At 35.0% G+C, this 19219-nt stretch overlaps 5 protein-coding genes across 16 annotated transcripts; 2 read left to right on the forward strand and 3 right to left on the reverse strand.

The window, feature by feature from the left end:
- Positions 1–3581: 3581 nt before the first annotated feature.
- On the reverse strand, positions 3582–5118 carry LOC122626998 (probable tRNA N6-adenosine threonylcarbamoyltransferase). Its single transcript, XM_043807694.1, has 4 exons — positions 4833–5118; positions 4300–4741; positions 3997–4175; positions 3582–3892 (listed from the first exon to the last, which is right to left on the reverse strand). The coding sequence occupies exons 1-4, from the start codon at positions 4945–4947 to the stop codon at positions 3621–3623; spliced, it is 1008 nt and encodes a 335-aa protein (XP_043663629.1). The 5' UTR covers positions 4948–5118; the 3' UTR covers positions 3582–3620.
- A 125-nt stretch (positions 5119–5243) lies between these two features.
- LOC122626997 (60S ribosomal protein L12) lies at positions 5244–11329 on the forward strand. Of its 7 annotated transcripts, XM_043807692.1 has the most exons (6): positions 5267–5772; positions 7319–7532; positions 7642–7788; positions 7891–8396; positions 8613–8764; positions 8886–9827. In XM_043807692.1, exons 3-6 carry the CDS (start codon positions 7644–7646, stop codon positions 9289–9291), a joined length of 1209 nt encoding a protein of 402 aa, XP_043663627.1. In that variant the 5' UTR covers positions 5267–5772; positions 7319–7532; positions 7642–7643; the 3' UTR covers positions 9292–9827. The 7 variants fall into 7 exon arrangements, with proteins under 7 accessions (XP_043663626.1, XP_043663627.1, XP_043663622.1 ...); XM_043807691.1 differs by having other exon boundaries at positions 5244–5394; positions 7642–8396; XM_043807687.1 differs by having other exon boundaries at positions 7642–8396.
- Positions 11330–11837: 508 nt separating this feature from the next.
- LOC122627000 (derlin-1) lies at positions 11838–13011 on the reverse strand. Its single transcript, XM_043807698.1, has 2 exons — positions 12393–13011; positions 11838–12310 (listed from the first exon to the last, which is right to left on the reverse strand). The coding sequence occupies exons 1-2, from the start codon at positions 12826–12828 to the stop codon at positions 11994–11996; spliced, it is 753 nt and encodes a 250-aa protein (XP_043663633.1). The 5' UTR covers positions 12829–13011; the 3' UTR covers positions 11838–11993.
- A 235-nt stretch (positions 13012–13246) lies between these two features.
- LOC122626999 (translocon-associated protein subunit alpha) lies at positions 13247–15428 on the reverse strand. 2 transcript variants are annotated; one of them, XM_043807697.1, is made up of 5 exons: positions 15189–15428; positions 14649–14828; positions 14303–14562; positions 13969–14236; positions 13247–13800 (listed from the first exon to the last, which is right to left on the reverse strand). In XM_043807697.1, exons 1-5 carry the CDS (start codon positions 15250–15252, stop codon positions 13691–13693), a joined length of 882 nt encoding a protein of 293 aa, XP_043663632.1. In that variant the 5' UTR covers positions 15253–15428; the 3' UTR covers positions 13247–13690. The 2 variants fall into 2 exon arrangements, with proteins under 2 accessions (XP_043663632.1, XP_043663631.1); XM_043807696.1 differs by lacking the exon at positions 13247–13800 and having other exon boundaries at positions 13834–14236.
- Positions 15429–15701: 273 nt separating this feature from the next.
- On the forward strand, positions 15702–18346 carry LOC122638101 (PRKCA-binding protein). Of its 5 annotated transcripts, XM_043830786.1 has the most exons (7): positions 15702–15829; positions 16031–16101; positions 16223–16369; positions 16491–16550; positions 16841–17159; positions 17233–17428; positions 17521–18346. In XM_043830786.1, the coding sequence occupies exons 2-7, from the start codon at positions 16061–16063 to the stop codon at positions 18216–18218; spliced, it is 1461 nt and encodes a 486-aa protein (XP_043686721.1). In that variant the 5' UTR covers positions 15702–15829; positions 16031–16060; the 3' UTR covers positions 18219–18346. The 5 variants fall into 5 exon arrangements, with proteins under 5 accessions (XP_043686721.1, XP_043686724.1, XP_043686723.1 ...); XM_043830788.1 differs by lacking the exon at positions 16031–16101 and having other exon boundaries at positions 15729–15829; positions 16161–16369; XM_043830789.1 differs by lacking the exons at positions 16223–16369; positions 16491–16550.
- Positions 18347–19219: the final 873 nt, after the last annotated feature.

Consider the following 19219-nt stretch of genomic DNA (forward strand, 5'->3'; position numbering starts at 1 on the left):
TCCTAATTTATTTTCCCTCATCTATCGCAAAAACTCTCTCTCTCTCTCTCTCTCTCTCTCTTTCTTTTCCCCTTGACAACCACCTATCCTGTGAACCTAACGATTTGAGAAACAGACGAATATTTGAATTGGATCGATCGATTCGGCCATTTATGTAAATACATAAGTATGTGCCATTTGAAAAATTCACCTAAATGACATCGATTTAAAAGCCCTAATTTACAAGATCGTTTAGTTGTTCCGAGTAGCATACTCGATAGAAAACGAGATGATTTCAAGTGGCTCGCAAATTACACTGAAAGCAAACAGACTGTCCAACGAAGTTCGCCAAACGATCGTACGTGCTTTTAACTTTGGCTCGGAGATCGAATTTATAACTCTTTACACCGGTTCGTTTATCTTCCTTTCTCTTTCTCTCTCCCTCTCTCTCTCTATCTTTTTCTCTTACAGTTTCTCTCTTTCTCTTGCTCTCTTTTACGTATATATTACTTTGAAATGAAAAGTAGGAAATATTACAAAGCTAATCATAAAGTAACGTAAATTTTCAAAATGGTGGACTACCGTCATAAATGATACCATGCCAAAAAATTAACCTGTATACGTGTATACGTACGTGTGTAATTATGACGATCAAATTATTACTATATATCACTATGGAATGTAAAGGAGAAAACGTTACAAAGCTATTCACGAAGTAGGTAAATTTTCAAAATGGTGGACTACCACTACGGATGGTACCATGCCAAAAAATTAACCTGCATATATACTTACATATGTATGAAATTATAACAATCCAATATATCATTTTAAAAATAAAAAAAAGAAAACAAAAAGAAACGTTAAAAAATTAACAACGAAATACATAAAATTTCTTTAAATGACCAGTTACCATCATGGAAAAAAAGAAAAAAAAAACTAACCTGCAAATTTCTTATTACTGCAATCCTATTAGTAGTTCAAAGGAAAGATATAAAAGTCGTGCGTAGCCAATACAATGTCATCTTCTTTGCATGTCGCAACCTACTTTCTTGGCCAGTTAGTAGAATTTTGAGAAAATATAACGTCAGCTCTCAGCCGTTTGCATTTAGTAAGCCAAGGCTCGGCCTTTGACAAAGATATAATTTTCGAAACCTATTCGGGACAACGTAAAGTACCTTCTGTCTCTCTCGTTGAAATTCTTACTTGCTTTTTATTATTCTTATATTATCTCTCTCGAAAGCATTTTAAACTATTTTAAAAGTTAGTACTCTTTGTTCTTTAAACTGTGTTAAACGCCATAGAAACGAGCTTTCTCTTTCTCTCTCTCCTCCCTCCCTCTCCTCCTTTCTAGGTCCACTTGACGGTATAAATCGATATTTAGGTATTATCGATTACTCGAACTTAATATCGAATACTATACTATCCTCTTTTCTTTATATATATATATACACACACACATTTATACATACATATAATTGATTAAGATACGTACGAATACCAAAACCTTGATAGATCTAGGATTAGAAAGAGGGAGAAAGAGATGGAGAAAGAGAAGAAGAAAGAGGTTAAATGAGAGAGAACGAACTATTCCAGTGTTCACCCAGCATTTAATGCTTTTCGCTAAGCCCCCGTAGGGCAAAATCGAGAGGTATAAAAAGGTACAGATATATAGAAAGTATCCGAAACGTTAGTTAAAATTTGATTGACGTGATCGATACGTTACTCGTGATCGACGAATTTCATTCGTTCTATCTCGAATTCCATTCTCTCTTAAGAATCTTTCATTTCTATTTTTTTTCGAGCTTTCACAAGTGCACATCAAAAAAAAGAAATATACATATACACATACATGCAAACATATATATATATATATATAAATATAAAAAAACGTTTGAGAATCATCGCAGTCGTGTTTTAGCTTCGTCGTGTTTTAGCTTTGGTTCCGTACGCACGAGAAGGCAGAGCTACAATACGGAAATAGCCGAAAGAAAGAAAGAGAGAGAGAGAAAGAGAGAGAGAGAGTGAGAAAGATAGAGAGACAGAGAGAGAAAGAGAGAGAAAGAGAAAGAGAGAAGAGTCGACGTCGTCTTCGCGTACTTAGGAAATTTTTGCGACTCACCTCTTCTCGTTCAAGCGTAGCAGTCACCGTACGTCCGAGAAAAGAGCGGGACCGGCGCCACGATCAACTGCATTTCGTCGTTTTCGTGTACGACGAATAAAAGATGACGATCGGAGATCCTTTTCGAAAATCTCTATATGAGATATTATTTTTAACTATAGACAAAATTTTTTCTCTCAAGGACAACGATGATTCCTTTATAATGACTCCTTTCAAAAAATTCAAACGAATTTCCCTGTTCGTTCAATGTCTTATCTCGTTCGTTTTCTTCTTCCTATTCTTCTTCCTATTCTTCTTCTTCTTCCTCTTCCTCTTCTTCTTCCTCCTCCTCCTCCTCTTCTTCTTCTTCTTCTTCTTCGGATCCTTCGAGAGCCGACTAGCGACGACGAGGACGACGACGCTCGACTGGTGCCTCCTCCTCTGCCACTTGTTTCACAGGCGAGCGCTGCGATCGACGTTCCTCGCGTCTCGTCTATCGATTAAACGCCGCTTAAGATGACCCTTCTTGCCCTCTTTGGCACAAGGACCGCGAAAAGCGCCGCGACCAACACCGCGAATGAACGAAATATATATCTCCTATATAACGCTTCTAATCGGAATGGAAATCTCTTTTTTTTTAATTTTTTAATCTTTCTTTTTTATTTATTTATTTATTCTTTTTTTTATTTTCTTTTCTTCGAATTATCAACGCACGTTCCGCGATCGCTAAAGATAAATCTCTCTCTGCAAAGATATGTATGTATGTTGGTGAAAGAAAAAGAAATGAAGAGAGAGAAAGAGAGACGGACAGAGAAAAAAATGAAAATAGAAACAGAGAGAATTTTTTTTTAATAAAACGAGAAAAAAGTTACGCGCCAAGTAAACCCGACGTAGCACGCTGCTGATACTGCTGATGTCGATGCTGCTGCTACTACTACTATTACGACATTACCACACTATTCTACTACTACTAATATTATTACAAGCTACCGTCTTTGCTACCGGTGGAGGTGGTGATGCTGCTACCGCTATTGCTGATGACGGTAGCGATACTGGCATGAGGATGGTGGTGGTGGGGTAGTGGTGGTGATGTAGTGGTGGTGCTACTTCAGTTACTATAACTGCTGCCATCTCCGACAGAGACATTACTTGGATGGAAGCCAGCTGTGCGCGTGCCTCGAAGATTATCCGGAGCGACAAGCCCTGCGTATCTTCCGTTGCTGGTCTCACGTTCACCCCCACCCTATTACCACCCACCACTCTATATATCTAACGCTACTGTTCTTCGATTACTCGATACAGCGACGATCCGTTGTATTCTTTATTACCTTACAAATCACGTGTCTAATCTTTCTTCCAATCATGAATCCATATAAATCCATGAATCATGAGAATGAATTAATTAATATTACTTTTTTCTACTTGTTCTTTCTTTATTATTGTCATATGTGCTTAATCTAATAAGGAATGATTTAGATCATTGCAAAGGAACTACAATAGGAAATAAAATAATCATAAAATATTTTTATTCAACTTCAACATCTTATGTTCTCCACGTAACGTGTACATCGTCAGTTCTATACCTTTGTATACAGGTAGTCTCGATCCAAGGAGTAGAACCATCGGTCTTATATTGCAACGATCCCGCGACAGCGATCATAACGCCATTATCAATACAAAATCTTTCGTCAGTTGCATACAATGTTGCATTTCTTTCCTTGCACATGATAGACATCATTTCCTGTAGTCTTTCGTTACATCCAACACCACCCACAATTAATACCTCGTTTGCTCCCACATGAGCCATCGCTCTTTCTATTATTATTATTATTATTAATGCGTTAAATTGGAAAATGATATGAATTATCGAAACTATGTGAACTATATTGATTAATGTACTAAGAAAATAATTTGCTTACCAGTGATTTCGATCAGCATGGCAAAAACCGTTTCTTGTAAAGAGAAGCACAAATCTTCGGATGTATATTCTTCGTTCTTGATCCAATTAGAAAGGTGTTCCTCGATATGACTTAATATCCCAGAGAAAGATACATCCATTCCTTTTACCACATATGGCAATGGAGCTAATTTCTTTCCCCTTTTTACACCCATAAAATTTTACAAGTTTCCATCGTGTCAGATACGTCTAACGTTTTTTACAAACGGATCACGTATAAAGATCTTTTCGCAAGTAAAATCAGAAAACTATTATTAAAACTTACTTTTTCGCAAGCTGTTCAATGTTGTATCCTGGACTAGGATCATTGGAAAGCATCAACAATCTTGCAAAACGATCTAGACAATTGCCAACAGCAATATCTATTGTTTCTCCAAATATACGATATTTTTGACGAGAGTATGCAATAATTTGCGTATTCCCACCTGACACATATAACACGGTAGGATTCTTACTACCGGTAATCAAACGACCCATTTCGATATGACCCACGCAATGATTAACCGCCACAATCGGTTTGTTATAAAGCTGAGCCATCGTACGAGCCACTAATGCAGCAACTGTCAAAGGACCACCCATTCCTGGCCCTTTTGTATAACATATGACGTCGATCTCTTTCATAGAAATTTTCGCATTGTTCAATGCTTCCTTGAGAACCTCGAGTACGCATTTTCGATGATGCTCCGCAGTTTCACGTGGCAAAAATCCTTATTACGAGATATAACAAGAAATTCCTTATTTAAATTTAACAACAAAAAATTATAAAATAGAAAATAATATATGTTAGGTTATATTTACCTTCGCCCGGTGGTGTGATGTAAGTACGTCGTACATTGGATAAAACCTCATCGTCACGTATAATTCCGATACCTAATTTATTCGCACTACCCTCGAAACCTATAGCAATCACCATATTTTAAATATTTAACAATAAAATTACGAACGAGAACTATCACCCTTCCGTATCAGTCGTATATCTATCGCGGACTGAATCTTCGACGAATAAAAGAAGCTTAAATAGAAATAACCAATGAGAAAGCATCTTCGGCTCAGCCAATAAGCACGAGCGAATGTTCGGACAAAGAATATTTCCTTGTCGCTGATTGGAGGAAAGTTTCCATTCTTCTTAAAATCCACCAATCAAAACTCGATATCGCCACGACTCGTTAAAAATAATATTAGTATCGCATCAAAGGAGGCAAGTAGTACTACCGTCACATACGGGTACTCATTTTGCTGAGTTGGGAGAGCGACGTCTTTCCTCGTTCTCCATTGAGATACTACTACGTCACACGCGGAAGTGGTTTGTGGAGAATTTGTGCCAGAAAATGCAAGTTTTCGAGTTGACGCGGTGAGAAAAGTGAGTGTCGTCGTTAGCCCGAATGTTCCTTCAGAGTCCGGTGATCGCGGTGATACGAAAATAACGAAGGAAGTAGTCGCGCTCCGGCGAATGGCCGATTGATTTTCAAGGTGATAACCATCGGACGCGAGCGGATGAACGGCTTTGACGCTTCGGTACGAAAAAAAAAACCGCAGCCCAAGTGCTGGCGCGAGGGTTCAGACGAGAGTCCCGTTTCGGTTTCCTTTGAACAAATAAAGGCAAAAGGGAGAGAAAGAGAAGAGAACACAAAAAATATATATATATATGTATATATAAAAAACTAAAAACTAAAAACTAAAAAAAAAAAAAAATTAGTGCAAAATCGGGATATAAAGAGAGAAATCAGAGTGTGCGAAGGTGTGTACTGCCGCCAGTGCGCAAAAAAATAAAAATAAAAAAAAGGAAAGTGGGAAGGAGAAGCGAGAGAAGCCGAACTTCGCTCTCGCGTTCGTGAAAATTACGAAAAAAAAAAAAAAAGAAAAGAAAAGAAAAGAAAGAAAAAAGAGTAAAAAGTAAGGGGAGTTAAGGAGGCAGAAGAGAGAACGCGGTATATATATATACATATATATACACATACTCCTCTCTTCGCTTGTCGATGTTCGAGTCGTAGAGTCTCGAAATCTCTTCTCGAAACCGGTCCGGCCGGGGATATTCGCGATTGTCGTGTTCTCGTTCGTTCGTCGTCGTGTTCGTTCTCTCGTACGTACCATGACCGAAACGGTGTTGTCGCGGTTTGATCGTTCGCAAATTCGTGCAACCTTGACGTATCATCATTCGTGCATTCTTTCCCTTGAGAAAGGAGGGAAGGAACGCGAACGGTTCTTTCGTCGTCATTTCGACGAGTTGTCGTCATCGTCGTCGTCGTCTTCGTCTTCTTCGTCGTCGTCGTCGTCGTCGTCGTCGTCGTCGTCGTCGTCGTCGTCGTCGTCATCATCGTCGTCGTCGTCGTCGTCGTATGACTCGAGAAACAAGAACGTTTCGTCCAGGCACCGATTAGGCCGGACGATACGCTTATATACTCGCGTATCTTTGACGACGAGCCCGAAGATCGTGCGGTCTCGCTCGCTCGCTCGGTTGCGGTTGCGGTTGCGCGCGCGCGCGCCCACGCGCCTATTCGGTACGGAATACCGAACGGCAACGTCGCACTGCTCCCGAAGCGGCCCGCACTTCGTGCAAGTTCGACGGTCGTCGTAACAGCGGGCCGACGGCGAGACGATGGCGGGACGGCAATGGCGGCGGCAATGGCAATGCATTGTAAACAACAGCAACGACGAGTGCCGACGGATATATACGCGTGTGTATATATGTGTATACATATATATACATATCTGGCTTATTAGCAGTCTCTTCTTGTCGATACCGCCAAGATGATGCGCTCGCTTCAACGACAATGCATTTTTAGACTTTCCATGTCCGTCTGTTCGTACATACGCCTGCTCATGCATTCGTCCGTCCGTCCGTCCGTCCGTCCGTCCGTCTGTCAGTCCGTTCGTCCGTTTTTCCGTTCGTGCGATCTAAAAACTCGCTTCTCGAAGCGTTCGAAAGTTCGTACACGCGCGCGCAGCGTTATATGGATCGTGGATCGAAGCGTACCACACGATTCTGGACATACGGAGAGAGTGGCGATGGTAAGGCATCGCGTACGGGTGATACGTCCACTAAAAAAAAAAAAATATGATAATAATAGTAATAATAAAGTAAAATAAAATATATATAAAAAAAAACCTCGGATATTCTGGATCTCGCGATTCATCATCCTCTTCTTCTTCTTCTTCTTCATATTTTTATCATTGTTAAAACGAGACGGAGCGCAATCGCGCTTCGCAAATACACTAACTTTCCTCCTAGTGCTTTGATTCGACGCAAGATGATACCGATTTGCTACGTATATTTTTTCACGTAGGCCAATCAACCCTTTAGGCAGCCCAACGCAAAGAGACGAGCATTGGTTACTCTTGAGATTCTACGGCAATTAGAGCAACGCGCACGTTCGTTATTGCAGCCGTACTACTGTCATGTTCTGAAATCTAAACTGTGATTTCACAGGAAGGATTGGGATCGTCGTGTTGAATTGTTTTTACGTCCTCTATATCTTCCATAAATAATCATTAATTCAGGTAAAAAGCAATTCTCGATCGGATCCTTCTTATATATTCGTTATTCTCATATCTTCTTCGATCTACGACGAATATTTAATATGAAATATTTTACTCGTATCTCTATCAGTGATGTCACGAGACTATGATAGAAGGAGAGGAGGCAGTGGTAGCAGCTCGAGCAAGCTTAGGATGGACACTAGCGTCTCCCAGACTAGACCACACGGTGAAAGTTCGAGCAAACGGAGGGAATTAGATACCGTCATGCGAAAAGCTCGTGAGTCTCAGTCGAGCTATTGGAATAAAAAGCTTTTGGAAGTAGAAGAACGTGATCCGAATAGATGGCGACACAGTGGATATAAAGAACTTTATGTCGGAGGTACGTCGAGTGGAGAACCGAGTAGAAGTCATCCACGTAGTCCAAGAAGCCCTAGACCGAGAAGTCCACACAGCCCACGACCACGTAGCCCTCGTACTAGAAGCCCTAGATCACCGCGAGAACGTTCTCATACAAGAGGAAGAGCTGCGAGAAGTCCTAGTACAGGGAGCACCTGCTCGGACAGATCATGTTCCGTCTGTTCGCCGAAGGAACGTCGTCGTATAGCACCACCGTCTCGTTCGCGTTCAAGATCAATCACACCGGTACGTGCGCGTGCGCATCCTAAAGAGGTTGTGCCTTCGAGTTCGCGTGCTCTGCCAGCTCGTACTAGACCAAGATCACCACCTTTACCACGTCCACGAACACCACCCCCCGCACCTCAACCTCCACAAAGACATCAAAAGGATTACAAGGCTCTAAAAGAAAAGGAAGTCAAGGTTAGACGCAAGGAGAAACATCACAGCAGATTGCCAGAGGATCCAAGAGTTCCCGAACCTATACCATTGGTATATTTCCTTATATTTTATCTACTATCTCTATTATTTACCGATTGGACTCTTCAAAACTATTAACATATTATGCATGTAAATCCGAAACACAGCAGCTGCTTTAATCATCTTTTTTTTCTTTCCAGCTAACTCCGTCGCAGTAATACGTTTTTCACGATATATTCCTGATAATAACATCGATATTATTACATTCTTTCGTTTTATATTATGCAGATGCGCAAACCTGTAAAAGTAGAAAAAACACATTCGAGTCATGGAGCACCGCCGATGATGCGTCAACCACCAGACTCTTCGCCTAGTGAAGATAGTGACAGTTCTTCTACAACGTCCCATGTAGGACCACCAAGAATGACGCTATCGGAACGGTATTACTTGAACGATTATTTTCATCTGTCATAACTTGAAATATATAAATGCTTTATTCTATTATACCAAACGGTCAAAAATCAATCCTCGAAGAAATTTTATTTCTTGGCTTTTTCATAGGTTCGGTAAAATGGCTCAGTGGAGCGTAGATCGTAGAGACATGGAAAACATGCGTATCACTAAAGATGGAGAAAATGCTATGAAAGTTGTAATAGAGGGTGAAGAAAGAATCGCTCGATTGGGATACGAATCTCCACCTCCTGGACATTATCCTGAATCATTATTAGCCCAAGGACCAAGAGGTTTAGAATGTTGGGACGATGTACGAGTTCGATACGATTATTACAAAGCAAGAGGATATTTACGAGACCTCACTTTAGACGACTACATCAAATGGGAAGAATGGTGGTATAAATATCAAGAATGGTTAGAGGCCGAACGATTTTACGAACAATGGGCCTCATCTAATCGTTCTTCTGGAGGAGGCCGCAAAAGACGTGGACGGCGAAATAACGCTGCCCATTAAAAAACAAAAAAAAATGAAAAAAAACAATAATAATAAAAAGGAATTAAAAAGAATCTATATTATCGCGCTACAGCTTGTTTTCGATTCACACACCTTGTCATCGATTAGTATACATTGTTGTAACATTTATCACGCTTAGTATACAACAAGTATACATTGTATACACATGTTTCTCATTATTTACACAAGACAGATACAGACATATTACACGGACAGATACAGATATGTATTACGCGTACACGAGATAAAGGCATAACTCTGCTCTGTGAAAGCCTTTCGTTTTAATAATAGAGATAGAAGACGAACTGTAAAAACAAATTTATGCCCATTAACAAAGCTACATATAATTTTCTCTCTCTCTCTCTCTCTCTCTCTCTCTCTCTCTCTCTCTCTCTCTTTTCTTATTTTTTAAACATCCCTTTCTCTAATCGATACCAAATAATATTTACGTCATGGAATACAGTTACTTTCACTCTAGTACGTTTTATATACTTTGTATTTCTGATTTTCTCTATATAAATATGTTACGTAAATAACGGTGCACAAGTTTAATTTTGCTACCTTTTACACGAAGAGCTTGTGATGAGATATTCAGATAAATTATATTATTAGATATAGATTTTAGATAAATTAATATTCTATTTCTTTCTAACCTAACATATTAGACATCTCGATGATCTAAATTTTAGAACTTAGCTGTTTTATAAAAAATAATATAATTATTACGAATTAATGGATCCATTCGATTATTATTTTTTAAAAATGGCGCAAAAGTTTTTCGACCAATCATTTGAGTTTGGAATTACGAGTAAAGTATGCTTACTATTGGCAACGTTGGAAAATTATTTTGAATCACGTAGTATGTTATCCGGTTGCCATTGCACCGCTCTTTCCGTCCTTTCGTAACGTGCGGCTTGTCGCGTGTAGACACGGAGAAGTGTTCTCTATAAGATCCAATAACATCTAAATTAATTCTTCAAGTTTTTATAAATTAATATACAGAATGCCTCCCAAATTCGATCCCAATGAAATTAAGAAAGGTATTTTAAAGACATTATTATGTAGTTAAGGTATTAAAAGGTAGTATTAATGATGTGTAATTTTTTATAGTGTATTTGAGATGCGTTGGTGGTGAAGTTGGAGCAACTTCATCTCTTGCTCCAAAAATTGGTCCTCTTGGTTTGGTAAGTTAAAAAAATAAATATCAATTTTAATACCATAAACAAAAAAAATGTTTGAGTTTTTTTTTCATAAGTAAATCTACTTTACAGTCACCTAAAAAAGTTGGTGATGATATTGCCAAAGCTACCAGCGACTGGAAGGGTCTAAAAATTACTGTACAACTCACGATTCAAAATAGGCAAGCTACTATCTCTGTAGTTCCATCTGCTGCTTCTTTAGTTATCAAAGCGCTCAAGGAACCACCGAGAGATAGAAAAAGGCAGAAGAATATTAAGCATAGTGGAAATTTATCGTTCGACGATATAGTTTCTATTGCTCGTGCCATGAGACAAAGATCGATGTCTAGAAAATTAAGCGGTACTGTGAAAGAAATTCTTGGCACATGTCAGTCTGTTGGTTGTACCGTAGAAGGCAGGCCTCCTCATGATCTTATTGATGATATCAATAATGGATTATTAGAAGTTCCAGAAGAATGATTTAGTAAGTATAGAGCCCTTTCCTCGCACTTTTCATTATAATATTTATAAAAAGTTAATATATTGAATTTTTTATTCTTTAATGTCAGAAAATAATTTTAACTTAAGGTACAATATTGTAAAGAAAAGTGTTAGTTTTGGGCTCTTGGTAGGGGTTGGCATCCCATCCACCTGATTAGTGTTTACTTTGTTACAAAGTTAAATACCGACAGGTATCATAGCCATTGAGGAGAAAACCTCATTAATAAATCATGTGTTTTACATAGAAGTATATTAAAATTATTTATTGTATTGTATTGTATTGTATTGAGCATTGTGTGTTACTTTTGTTTTCAGATTTGTCGTAAGGCATTGGAAATATAAAAAATATAAAAATCGTATTTCTTTATGTATTAGACATTTATTTCCATAGTTGTCCTATTTCTTTTAAAAAACATAGCTACATCCTTTTTATTTTTTTGTATCATGATATCTCTGTACAGAAAAGCTCATTACTAATTTTAATTGTTGAAAGAAATTATTAAATTTTTGTTTCTTTATATACATTTAAAATTTCATATGCTAAACATTAATTGCAAAATCATAATTTTTTTCACTTGGCTTTTTTCTCTATCGCCATTTATTATTAAATTATTTATGGAGATATACAGAAAATAATTACATTTATAAAGTAAGGTAAATGTATATTATTGAAGTATTATTGAATACTTATTCTTAAATTATAAAAGTACATTACAAAAACATTTGGATATATCTAATTATCTAAAAAGATAAATAGTTATCAAGTTTAACAAATCAATTGCTGTTATTAAAATTGTAACTGTCTATAACATTTGTAATTACATTTTAGATATATTTTTTCATTCTTTAATTATATCTTTATCTCTCTTCTGTTTCTGATTGCAATCTTTATTTGTTTAATTTGCGTGTGTGTATTATACAATAACATTCAAAGATGTACAGATGACGATAAATTGAATCAATGATCTGATAATAACTTTGATAACATTAAAGATACCTTCTCTATATTTGAAATATATAAAACTACTGTCCCAATACATGTCCTCTTCCCCAGTTATGACCACCGAATACATTTCTAGCTTGTTGTTGTTCATCAGGCCTTTGTATGGGTACGTTGCCAAACCATCGAATTCCACCTCTTTGAGGAGGAAAATATGACTCCAAAATTTTGGGAGTAACGAGCCATTCTCTGCCTCCAAGTTCTTGAGGGTATTTAAATTTGAGAAATACGTAGATATGACCAATTAATATACCATAGAGCTCCATCATACCACCACTATTAATGACCATATTAAATCCAAATAATACCCAAGGCAGATACATCGCTTTAAATCTTGTACCTATTAAAAGTTGATAAATTAAAAGTTGTCTTTTATTATTGACTCATTACGATAAATTGATAAGATAAGTATAAGAACATACCCAACCAAAAATTAACGATAGCATCTTTGTTCAGTTGACACCATATGTACAATACGCTCAATACCATAGGATCCATAATCAATTTAAAACCATTGATGAATCCTAATATAACGCAACATAACCAATTGAACAATAGCATGTAGCAATAATCTGCTGGTCTTCCATCATATTCTCCACGTTCCAATCTCAAGGAGTAATTATAGAGAAAATACAAATTAATCAAAAAATGAAATCCTCCTGGGCTCATAGGATAATAAAGGACACTAGTAATTGGCCTCCAAATTTCAAAATTGTTTATAAATCGATCATAGGACAACACGAATGTGGATGAATGCACAAAACCAAATCTACCGATTAATGACAAACTAACCGTAAACAATAACCAATATCTTGTAAATATTGGTAACGAATTGAACCAGTCTCTCACGTCTGACATTTTCTATTTTTAATGCGTTTCACACTCTGCCACTGTGCACTTTACCGTAACTTATTACTATTTGTAAAGGCTGACGTGTAATTATTTTATAAGATCTGATACGACGTTACCTTCCGTTTTGCGTTTGCACATTATAGGTTAGAATTGAAAAGGTAAGAGTAGGTTCTCAAAGTATGGTGTCGCTATATGTATTCCACATCTCATAGTTCAGTGGCTCGGTAAGTCAAAGACCTTTCTTTATTTCGATTATCGAAACTCGAACAATGAAACTAGCAATGATTGAAATACGATTACGAACTAAGATATAATTTTTTATGAATTTTTTAAATTTTACTTTTAAAAGATTAACTTTTTTTAGAAGGGAAAACAATTTATATTTTCTATATTTATCAAGAGATGAACTATAACATTGATCACATGGATTTATACAGTTTTATTAATAATGTATAGGGAAACGATATATCATAAAGATACTTATATAAAATGGCTAGTTTAATTGCATCACATTTTCGTGCGTAATACGATTATAATTATAAAACAATCACATTTATTTTTTTATCATAGACGCATACATACTCATCTCGTTTTACGAAGAAATAACATGTATGCTGGAGATAATAACATTTATGGAACTACAAAATTTTTATGTAAATTGTACAAATGAAACACACAACACTGCAGTTTTTTTTTTTTTTTTCGTTATATACTAATTTCATATTATTTAAATAATAGCTTATTATGATATCAAGTATTTTGTTGAAAATTGTATATGATGATGTTTATAATACAGGTATCATGACAATGTACAAATTACGCTTTTGTTATCTCACCTAACGAAGAATGTTAATCATAGACATTAATTTCATAAATTATTCAGATTATTTGAGTGATTTTCTGTTCCAGACATTGTTGGAGATGTCCGCTTTCCTTTTCTTTGCTTGGTTTTTTGTTTTGGTGTTCTGGGGGACTTATCTAGAAAAAGTGTGTATAAAAAATTCTTTCCGATAAGTTTATAACCAATTTAATGTCTATGTTTATTCTTTTTGTACATCACATTTCTTTCTTTGACATCATTGAAAGGACGTGGTGGATTCAAAGTTTCAGATGATTTATTGCGTGATCCTGTACTCCTGTACTTACTGAGTGTATTAAGAGTTTCCTTTGGTAACCAATCATAATCTACATTATTAGGATTAGATGTTCCCATCTCTATAGGTGCTTTGCGTGTTGTGGAAGAACGAGATTTGCGACCAAAAGACGAAAGGAGTTGTTGTCCACCAACTAAAGTCAGTATTACACATGCAGCAAGGAATACGTAAAGAAACACGGTCTCTCCATCCAATCCGTCATCTAATTCTATGACTTGTACTGTTTCATTATAAACCGCTTCGTTATAGCCAACTCCATTCTACAAAAATATATGTTGTAAAGTCTTGTCAATGTATTTAACATTATCTTTTAATTTTCTACATACCGCATCTCTATAATTAAGATTGACATTGAGTCCAAATGGTCTTCCTGCAAACGTTTCAGAAGGTACAAAAGAATATGCTAATGTTGCTTCGTGTTTAGGTTTTACTACTCTATTAAATGTGTATGTAGAGAAGTTTTGAATGTAGAAGTTAAAATCCATGGCATAACGAAATGAGGCATCCAATGATTCCAAAACAAAATCATTTTCACCTTTATTAGTGAAACCAACGAGAAATTCTACCAAATTTCCAGCTGGTAGCTCTATAAAAAGAATTATTATTTTTTATCAATCAAATGTATAATAGAAATGCCGAATAAGATTATATATAAGAATATAAAATGTATACCAAGGGTAGATAATGCATTATGGATAGGTTTAGTAAACAAAATGGTTGTGTCTGCATCGGTCGAAGCATTTACTGTTTCTTCTTCAAGTTCATCGTCTGCGATAACTGTATTGTCTTCACTTTCTACATCTACTATATCATCAATATTTTCGTCTTCTTGAGCATAAGCTACGCCAGATCCTGTTCGATATAAGAATATAAAAAAAATTTATATTATTTCAGATATGCCAATGTAAAATTATTATTTATAATTTATTGCGTACTTTTACTATTAAATAATTTTTGCAATGGTACGTAAAAATATGTTATATGAAACGTGTAATGATAAACTCTTATGTTAGGTTATGAAAGTAGATCTTTTGAAATTAAATCTGTCAAAAATTTTCATCCATGTCATATTCGAAAATCGTTAAAGAGAACATATTTTATACGAAAAAAATTTGAAAAAAGATGGACGATAACTATTAACTTTTATATCTGTCACTGTCACCACATTAAAAAATACACATTTCAATGATTAAATATTTCATTGTACATTACCTCTGTTCACACTTAAAATGATAAGAGGAATGGCTAATAAGAGAAAAAAACTGAATCTCTTCATTTTAATTCACTAGTTGTATACTATCTTTTCTGTTATGTATAAGGATTAATTTGGTTTCACATATACTCTGTTACTGAGTCTACGATTGAATATTCCGACATAACGAGACCGCTACCATTGCCGCATGCTACGTGGAAGGTCAACAGCGTCGCGTCAATTCGTCAACGTGGAACACGAAGCACTTAACCATAAAGTACTGATAATTCTAGAGAAGGTCATTTGATTTCTCTCCACCATCATGAAATATTTCAGCCCTCTTCAGGTCTTTTCCGAAACAATTTCGATATAACTTTTAATATCGTTTACATAATTTTTTATATAATATATATATTTATATGTATTATTATATCGATAGTATGAATGGAATTTAATTATAGATTCATATATTATAAAGTCGAAAATATATTAAGTATGTATTTTCATTTTAGTTTAATTTGCTTTTCTTTTGACAAGTATCATGAGTGCATATGACGTCATCAAATTTCCAGATGGCGGTCAAAGCTTTTGTATTTGACATTTAAGTGTCTGTTGTATACTAACATTTGTCTGACAGACACCTAACTTACTTTACGTATAGGTAAATTATTGGAATTTCAAATTACTGGATCATATTACTGAAATTTAACCAATATCTTGATTAATAATAAAAATTCATATTTAATTTATATATCATCTATATTTTTAATCTTCTCCCATTGACTTACAGTTTGACTTTAACAATCATTTTAATAGCGACACGTACATGTGATTTGTTACTGATATTTTACTAACATTACAGACAGTGATAGAAAAACTCGAAGAATCAAGCATGGATTTTGAAGATGACTTCTTTTTCGAGGAAGATAAAATGTTGGTCTTAGATGATCACGGATTTTAATTATTTATATTTGTTATATGTTTCGTTACAGTTTCAATGTGCTTCCTTTTTCTTATAACATGCATGCTCTGATGCCACGGCGCGGTGGAACAGCTTATTGGATAATTCGTTAATATCTCATGGCAATGCTTCAGTTAGTAATCCAAGCGGATTAATCGAAGATAAAAATCCTGGTCCTGTAACCACCGTGCCACCAGCTATTGTTGAATTGCATCAACTAGCCATGATGGAAGACCGCATGTATGCACTAGTATCTTTATATATATTCTTTTCTATTTTTGTAAAAAATCTTTTTGCACATTTTGCTTATATATCATCGCTTAATTTTTTCTCTGCTATTATTTGCTCTTGTGGAATACAGACCAGACGTAGAATTGGTCGCACAAGATCAATCTATACCACAGCTTCCCAATATTCAACTGTGAGTGTCTCTTCTTTCATTTATTCAGTAGTTTGATGGATTCAATTAGTTGAATCTTTATTTATTAGATAATAATTCTTATTTAATTTAATAAAATATTTTATTTTATGATTATGCATGTTTATACTTTTATCTTTTACTACTTATATATCTTTTTATATTTACACTCAATGTACTAAATAATTTATATATATTGTTGATAATAAATTTATTAGTAGTATTAGAGCAGTAGCAGTAAACAAATAATATGATCAACTACTAATAAATATTTTGTATTGTTAATACATTAGGGGTATGACTATTACTTCTGGAAATGTAATAATACAAAAAGATAGCAACAACCTCATTGGTATCAGTATCGGTGGTGGATCTCCTCTTTGTCCTTGTCTATATATTATACAAATTTTTGACAATACACCTGCTGCATTGGATGGTACTCTTCAATCTGGGGATGAATTAGTAGCTGTTAACGGGGTTTCTGTAAGGGGTAAAACGAAAGTAGAAGTTGCAAAAATGATACAATCTTGTGATTCCCAAGTTAGCATTAATTACAATAAATTGCATGCTGATCCTAAACAAGGACGTACTCTTGACATAGCTCTGAAAAAGGTGATTAGTTTAATAATAAACAAAATATAAATTATTTGATTAGTAAAGTATTATCATCCATTAATGATCATAGGTTAAGCATCGATTAGTAGAAGGAATGGGTAGTGCAACAGCGGATGCACTTGGTTTATCGCGTGCTATTCTTTGCAACGATGCTCTTGTTCAAAGACTAAATGCTCTGCAACGTACAGAAAATTTATATAGGGGATTAGTCTCTCATGCAAAAACAACATTACATACCTTTTTTGATCTTACTCAAATTTATAAAGGCAAGTATATATAATATTACTTAAGAAGTATTACTTAAGAAATATCAAGTGAAATTTTTTTAATGATGTAAAAACATTTATGTTTATTTTAGTGTTTGGAGATACTTTTGCCGCAATAGGAGTTAGAGAACCACAGCCACGTGCCAGTGAAGCATTTAGACAATTCGGAGAACAACATAGACAAATGGAAAAGTTTGGAGTGACTATGTTAAAAACGCTAAAACCTATATTAAATGATTTAGGCACATACCTTCATAAAGCAATACCAGATACACGTTTAACGATAAGCAAATATGCAGATGCAAAATTCGAATATCTTTCGTATTGCTTAAAAGTTAAAGAATTAGATGATGAAGAACAAAATTATGCAGCATTACAGGAACCTCTTTATCGCGTTGAAACTGGAAATTATGAGTATCGATTAGTTTTACGATGTCGACAAGAGGCTCGTGCTAAATTTGCAAAATTAAGGGCAGATGTGCTCGTTAAATTAGAATTGCTCGATAATAAGCATGTTCAAGATGTTGTATGGCAATTACAAAAATTTGCATCTGGGTTAGCAAAATATTATGCCAATAGCGCAGATTTATTATCAGCAGTAACATTATTTCCTGTAGAAGTAGACTTATCTCATTCCGCGTTTCAATATAAATCGACTGGTCCTCAGTCAGTACAAGATAACGAAGATATAGATGAGTTTGAGCCAGAACAAAAACAAGAAGTCAAAGAAGAAGTTCTCATAGATACACAAAATCCTCCATTAATATGGATGGACGGAAATAATATGTAGCGATATGTACCAAAAAATAATTGAATGAGTACTTTTGAACGTATTATTAAGTATTCACTTTTTAAAGTTTATAACGATAAATTATCAACAGTACAATATGCTTACGAATACATTCCATATAAATTCTTCATAAGATTTTTTATTTAGTTCAGATTCGTATTATTGTTTAATAAGATATCAGATATCATTTATTTATGTATTTTATAGTATATCATGTCGAATATATATGTATGTACATATTGTATTATATTTAAAAAAAAAAGAAAATTTTCTCTTTTTAACTTTTCTACGACTATTTATATAACAAATAATCTAATGAGTTTACTTTATCAAACTACTTTAAGATATCGTACTAATACATTCAAAATCACGTGACTACCGCTAATAAGCAAGCAACCAATTCAATCATAGCCGCCATGACACCCTTCGCGTTTGCTCATTGTTAAGGTAACTATCGTGCATTTTCAAGCTATAACAATTCTTAGTTTTAATTCTTACCAATATTAGCGCTATAATCTGTTTGTGACAAAGCGTTGGTAACGTTATTATTTTCGTATCAAATTTAATCGCTTTTATGGATTGTAAAATCTTTCGGATCGTAACAAAAACTTTCTTTACTTGTTAAATCTATAGCGTGATTGTATTTAAAAAAAGAAAGGGAAGTATTGGTCGAAGATGCTCTTTCTAATCTATTGTCGATAAAACAGATTACTGATCAATATGTTGGTAATTTATAGAATGTATACATTCCATCACGTTTAAAAGAGGAAATAGTTTATATTTGAATATATTTCATGTAAATATTGTAATTTCTAGTTAATTGTAATGGTCTCAAATTCAAGAAAACCGGATTTATATTTCTTCGCGTATATTTCTCTTTTTTTTCTTCTTCTTTTCTCTTTTTTTTTTCTTTTTGTTGTTTATAAAAAAAAAAAAAAAACGTAGATCGCGCGGAGAATCTTTCAGTTACGACGGAATCAACCAATCGAAAGGTAGACTTT

Source organism: Vespula pensylvanica, chromosome 2, assembly GCF_014466175.1.
Source record: "Vespula pensylvanica isolate Volc-1 chromosome 2, ASM1446617v1, whole genome shotgun sequence".
Classification (NCBI taxonomy): Eukaryota; Metazoa; Arthropoda; class Insecta; order Hymenoptera; family Vespidae; genus Vespula; species Vespula pensylvanica.